Genomic DNA, 6818 nt, shown 5'->3' on the forward strand with positions numbered 1-6818 from the left:
CGTAAATGATGAACTCCACGAGAAAATAGAGAGCCTTTTCAGTGACGTTGTTTCATAATGGAGTGGCTGCCATCTTGTTGGGCGTGGTGGTGGAGTCATGGTTCTCACCGTGTGACAAGGAGTTAGACTGCCTAATCTCCCCGGAACACCTTAAATAGACCAGTAGCGTGATTACTAAGGGAACTGGCCACGCGCTACACCGCTAAACACTAAACTACCTACTAGCATAGGGAAGCTAGCATGTGAAGCTACGCCAAACCTGCCATTGCGTGAGCTCAACTATACCTGCCTTCAACACGTTCACTGCTTTCACTCAAGGTTGAACAACTTACACTGTGAGTAGCTCCTAAGCCGAGCCAGACATGGTCGATAACAAAGACAATCTAGTCACAGTTCAATTGAGAAACCAACGCTACCCGTATTACACCCTATTGACCTGTCAACCAAAATATACAGCAGTTACACAGTAGACAAGCAATAAGGAGGCTACTGCTGTATTTTCCCATCAGAATACTGTTTGACAGTGAGCTTTGATTCGCTGAACTGAATGAAATTCTGTGCAGTTCTTCCATTAATATAATTGAATGACCCCATAAACCATCTGTTCTTGGGAACTGAATGTAAGTGATGTATGTTAATTCAGCGTCAATGGGACACACTAGTAATAACATTCTATAACCTCCTAGGAAGATGAGAAATTAAAGAGTATTTGGTCCCTATGACCACACACACACACACACACACACACACACACACACGCCCCTCTCTTAGATTACAGAGTCAAGTGGCAGCCTTTTGAAGTGTAAATGTCGTTCAATAATGAGATGGCCATTTAAATGGCATTCATTTAGCCTTATTAACCTAGCCCCACAATGGCTTAGAGTTAGACTACAGGGCAGCTAGGAGGCTAGGGAAAGCTAAACGCATCAACCACAAACCACTCCTTCAAAGGTCAAACACGTGCAGCAGTCATGACCACCAAGACCGTGACCAACGTTCAGGTTCACTTATGGTAAGAGGGGTACCTTTAAACAGGGTGTCAATATTTGTGTCCTGATTACAATTGGAAGATATAGAAACCAAATTGACTGCAGATGTGGTTTTTATATAGCCAGTGAGTGACTGAACAACATGGAGTGTACAGAAGACTGTAGCCCTAACCCACCTACTGTAACAATGGAAACAGCTGAAATCCTTGTATGGTTTGTGTACCTTTCAGCAGAACTGTTTCTATTTTAGCAGTAGTGAAAGCTGTACTGGTCTTACCTCACCAAGATGAGGTGTGGGGTTGAAGCCACACAGGTTGCACACACTCTTCTTGCACTCGGTGCAGTTGCTGTAGTTAGGGGGGTCTGCTGATCCAACGTTCAGCTCCACCTTACACAGAGGGCAGTTTTCCTGGGCCCCCAAGCCTGTGGCCGTAGTAAGCTGCTCCCCCGCTTTCAGAGGCTCCACGGAGGGATCTGCCTCTATGGACTTTTGGTCCTTCAGCAGGGAGACGGCACGTTTGGGGGCCTTCTTGGAGGCAGGTGGGGTGTCAGGGCTGTCTGAGTCGGGGGGGGACCCGGGAGCGGAGAAGGGAGAGTCCGGGGGAGAACCGAGGGGAGAACCAGGGGCAGAGAAGGGGGAGTCTGGGGGAGAACCGAGGGGAGAACCGGCAGGAGAATCGGCAAGAGAACCAGCTTTCTCATCCACAGAGTCCACAGAGTCGGTGGTCATGAGGTTGGTGGCCGAGCTCAAGATAGACGAGCCAAAGCCAAACATCTGGGAGGCAGCCGCCGGGGGCTTGGCTGTCTCAGTAAAACCACCGAACCCGCTGAACATCTTTCCCGTCACCGACTCTGCTGTTTTTGGGGTACCAGCAGCGGCTTTGGCCCGATCAGGTTTGGCTGATCCAGTGAACCCACCAAAGCCACTGAACATTGTTCCCGTGATGGACTCGGCCGCCTGGGAGGCAGCGGCTGGAGGCTTGGCCACATCGGTGAGCCCCCCTAGGCTGATGCCCCCCAGGCCCCCGAAGAAGCTGGACTCCTGTTTACCTTTGGCCGGTGAGGGCTGGGGGCTGCCTTTCGGGGAAGATGGGCCGGGGGATTTCTGTTTGGGCGTGGTTGGAGGGGTTAAGCCTCTGTCGGAAATGCTCTGCTGCTTAATCAGTAGATTGGGCTTCTTGCCATCTTTGCCAGGGTCTTTCCTTGAGGGTGAAGGAGGGGCAGAGCCCTTGCCCATCATAGGAGGGTCATCCATACCCCCCATAGCCCTCTGCATCTGGCAGTTGAGACACAGCCACTCTTTACCCTGAAAAGATACAAAACATGGTCAGACACACATACGACACACACATATACACACATGTACTGTATGGCCGGGACAGTACCAGTATCGCGATACTCATTAGTAACATGGCAAGGAAACAAAACACAAAGCGGATTTAACTTCTTTAGGAAAACAGCCCAAATGTTGGAAACAAATACCATTATGTTGTCACCCAGAGTGACATTTATTTAATTTCCAAGTTATAGCACACAATATTTTACATCCAGCAGGTTTTTAAAGGACCAAACAGTATGTTCTGCTTTGTATTTTTTTATATTATATATATATTTGCCATGAAAACAATATTGCGATATCACATTCCAATATCACAGCCCTAATGTAGTGTATATACAGGTACACACACACACACACACGCACGCACACACACAATGACACACACACACACACACACACACACAATCCTTTCCTTTAAGTGAAACATCACAGTAATTCAGAGAAAAAAAACAACTTAATTAGTCAATCTCAATAACATGATTCTCTTTTCACACTGTAAATTGTTTTTCGCTCAGTTCTTGAGGGATTTAAAAGCAAATTGAATGATTTATACTAATTACGTGTTGCAGTAACGGGAGCTGTATTTGCAGATCGTGGCAATTTGCAGAACCACCATTAAATGTACTATTTGACAAGGCTGCATTACAAATGGAATATTTCTCTAATTTCAGGCAGAAAATCATCTTTACAAACCATTTTATTTGTTTAATTTGAGATGTTTATTGGTTGAGTCATTCTTGAAATATAAGAAAAGTACTCTGATGAAAGTAGATGCATTTCATGGTTAGTTAGAAATGGGAAACAACTGTATTGATGCATCTGTAACACTTCATAAATACATCATTAGATATTCATACTGATTTCTTACATGATATATACTGTGTGTTTGTTCTAAAGATGGAGTTTCGTCACATATCCTGACAACTAGCTTAGCTACAGTGTAATGTTTTTGTTCACTACACAGGACATGGCCTTGGTTACCATTGTCTACAACAAGAAACCCTACAAAAGAGGACAATATTGACATGGTTATTATCAGTATCTTCTTGCATAGAACAACACTCACATTTCCGTTCCCTCTTTGTGATTACCATGCTCAATAATTCTACCCCCAGAAAAAGAGATGCAAAATATGACCACTTTGTGATTCTGCTGTTTTATCTGATAGCATGTGCAAAGATATTATTTTTGAGAGGGGCACTGATGACCAAATCTTTGAATTCATTATTTGTATTGTATTTTCTGTATATCTATAATAAATACATTATATGGATAAGTATCAGATCACCTGCCCCCCTCAGTTTCAACAGGCATCATGCCTCGGGGGTGCATGGCTCGTGTGGTTGGTTACTGAAACCTGACGTTGGCCGGCGGTTGGAGGCTTCCTGTGCCCATGACATGAGTCACCTTGATAGCTTCCCCACTGTCCATATGGCCCCTCTGTTCCTCAAGCTGTGTGGCGTTAATATGGGGGGCATTTCCAGAGCTAGGCCTGACTGCATGGGCATCTCTGGAACGCTAAATGCTTAAAGGCTAATGCTGAAAAGGCTCATGCTAAAAATGCTAATGCTAAAAATGTTAATGCTAAAAATGCTAATGCTTAAAAATTATCGCTCTGCTTCTTTAGATATGAGAATTAACTGTTGGTTTTGATTGATTCACCTTTTTTTATATATATTTTGTACCGTAATGGTGTACTGTGCTTCTCTTGTGAAGTTGAAATGTCATTTAGACATGCTGGGTGAATTTTGTACTAATAAACAGAAACAGAAACAGAAAACTGAAACGAATTCAAGGCATACGTTGGTTGTTGTATCTCTGCAATGACACTGGCAGTAGACATTTAATTGAATGAAGTGTCTGATACATCTGAGACAGAATGTGATGTGAAAAAACACCATATAATAGACCCTCAGTCAGCACAAACTACAGTACAAATACATTTTAAGGGTAAGTGAGAGAGCGAGAGAGAGAGAGAGAGGAACAGCGACAAAGGAAGTGTGGAAAAATGGAAATACGGTGGAGAGAGAGAGAAAGGGTAGTATAAATATATACCAGAGAACAGGAGAAAGAGAGAGAGGAAGAAAGCAAGCTAGAGAGAGAGGGCATTCTCTTACCTCCGAGTCTGGGGGGCTGAATCCACATAGGCTGCACACCTGGTTCTTACACATGGTACAGTTGCTGAAGTTGGGCGGCTCCTTGGAGCCCACGTTGAGCTGGGTACTCTTGCACAGCGGACACAGCCCACCTCCAGGTGGTTTACCAGGGCCTTGTGGACCAGGGGGACCCCCAGCTTTAGCTGGCCCGCCTGGCTGTGCACCGGGGCCAGGGGGTCCTTGCTGCCCAGGGGGCCCTTGACCGGGGCCAGGGGGTCTAGGTCCTTGCTGCCCAGGGGGGACTTGACCAGGTGGTCTGGGCCCTTGCTGCCCAGGGGGCCCTTGTCCGGAGACAGGGGGTCTGGGTCCTTGCTGGCCAGGGGGTCCTTGACCAGGTGGTCTGGGCCCTTGCTGCCCGGGGGGTCTGGGCCCTTGTCCGGGGCCAGGGGTTCTGGGCCCTTGCTGCCCAGGGGGTCCTTGACCAGTGGGTCTGGGCCCTTGTTGCCCAGGGGGTCTGGGCCCTTGTCCGGGGCCAGGGGTTCTGGGCCCTTGCTGCCCAAGGGGTCCTTGACCAGTGGGTCTGGGCCCTTGCTGCCCAGGGGGTCTGGGCCCTTGTCCGGGGCCAGGGGGTCTTGGCCCCCCCTGCTGGGGGCCCTTGCTGCCTGGCCCTGGGGGCCCACCTTGGGGCTTCTCTCCAGGCTTTTCTTCCTTGTCAAACAGGCCAAATGAGGGCATGTTGACCCCGGAGCCCATGGAGGTGACCTCGGAGGACATTGAGGACATTCCAGAGGACACCTGGGAGGTCATGGATGAGACAGCGTTAAGCGGGTTGGCCCCACTCAGGAAGCTGGAGCCAAACATGCCTGTTTTCTTCTCTGGGTCCTTAGGCTCCTGCCTGAATCGGGACTCTAAGAGGCTGAGGGACGAGGGACTGCGGCCAGGGGCCGGCCTGCCAGTGGGGCCCTCTCCAAACGCGTCTACGGTGCGACTCTTGCTAAGCCGAACAGAGGGTCCAACTCCTGGCTGCTGGGGCCGCTGCTGAACATCTGCCTCCGAGGGCCTGAGAGAGAGAGTGTGAGAAAGAAAGAAACAAACAAACAAAGAAGAGTCATTTGGCAGTACAAATGGAAATAGATGGTGTGTATACATTTCAATACTCTGTGACTTCCTTTCATTCCCTCCTTTCCTTAATCTGTACTGATGTGACAGAGCTGGATAGGTGAAAGCAAATTGCCATAGGCTTCCACCATGTTGTTGCATTTTCAGATCAGCGAAGAGGAAGGAGAGGAGACAAGGAGGGGAAGCTACTTTACACTATCAAATGGCTGATATTTGCCGGTTGGCAAACTTAGAGATGAGACTAATTAAACACTCATGATCACCATCGCCGCAGAAGAGCTCCTAAATACATCATTCAACACACATACAGACACATATGTATCCCAGATGAACAGATCTTCCAAACAACCAAATCATTAAGAATGATAATTGTTATATGACAACTCATCACTCAAATTCTACAGACATCTCAACAATCTGGTATGATGTGTTGTAATAACATAGCCTACTTAACTACAAGGCCTACATGAGGTGTGGCTCTTTGGGGGTATTGAGCAATACTGTAGGCTAAATGCTCAATGATGAAATGCACTTAAGCCTCTGCCCGACACAACAAGCTAACCTTTCACCCCAAAGCCATTGGACATAGGCCTATCATCGGCACAGCGAGCACAAAGCAAGCATACTACCAGCCCTAGGCTAGTGCTGATGGGAAAGTGAATAGCTCTGAATGACATCTACAGTTGAGAGATCATGGAGATATAGGAGAGAGAGTGAGAAACAGCTCAATGGGGTAAGATGAGATGGCCTTATTAGATCGAGCTGAGAGGCGGGATAGACAGCCTAGCCTACACTGCTGTCAGGTGCAACCCAGCTACTCATCAACTGAGATTGAACCTATCACGTAGATGATAGATAGATCAATGCCGAGCACGAAATAAGATCAAGTGGTTCAGGTTTGGAACAGTGAAGCGTCATTGTGAATTTGACCTGAAGGTAAAGCATGAATTACAGAGAAAAATAGCTTCCTATTTGAGGCCAACATACCATAAGCTAATTGGTGTTTAAAAGGAAAACTCCACCCAAAAACTATCTTTTGGTATTTGTTTCATTAGTCCATTGTTGACATAGACCCAACATATTTTGTTTGTCAGAGTTTTCAAGTTATGTAACATTCAAAATACAGAAATTATGCAAAACGCAGCATCATATGATGCAAAATACATCATATGTGGATGATTTCTGTACTTTGAAAGTTACATATCTTGAAAAAACTTGATTGCTGACAAGCAAAAAATGTTAGCAATATGTCAACAATGGACTAATGAAACAAAT

The 6818-nt window shown here is 46.6% G+C and overlaps 1 protein-coding gene across 1 annotated transcript in view; it reads right to left on the reverse strand.

The window, feature by feature from the left end:
- Positions 1–6483, reverse strand: part of LOC110519130 (protein piccolo-like) — a 65684-nt gene extending 59201 nt beyond the window's left edge. The window contains exons 1-2 of the mRNA XM_036945556.1: positions 4446–6483; positions 1267–2295 (exon numbers count right to left, since the gene is read on the reverse strand). Coding sequence (XP_036801451.1) covers positions 1267–2295; positions 4446–5684 — 2268 coding nt within the window. The 5' untranslated portion in view covers positions 5685–6483. The remainder of the gene's footprint in view (positions 1–1266; positions 2296–4445) is intronic.
- Positions 6484–6818: the final 335 nt, after the last annotated feature.

This window comes from Oncorhynchus mykiss, chromosome 15 (assembly GCF_013265735.2).
Source record: "Oncorhynchus mykiss isolate Arlee chromosome 15, USDA_OmykA_1.1, whole genome shotgun sequence".
Classification (NCBI taxonomy): domain Eukaryota; kingdom Metazoa; phylum Chordata; class Actinopteri; order Salmoniformes; family Salmonidae; genus Oncorhynchus; species Oncorhynchus mykiss.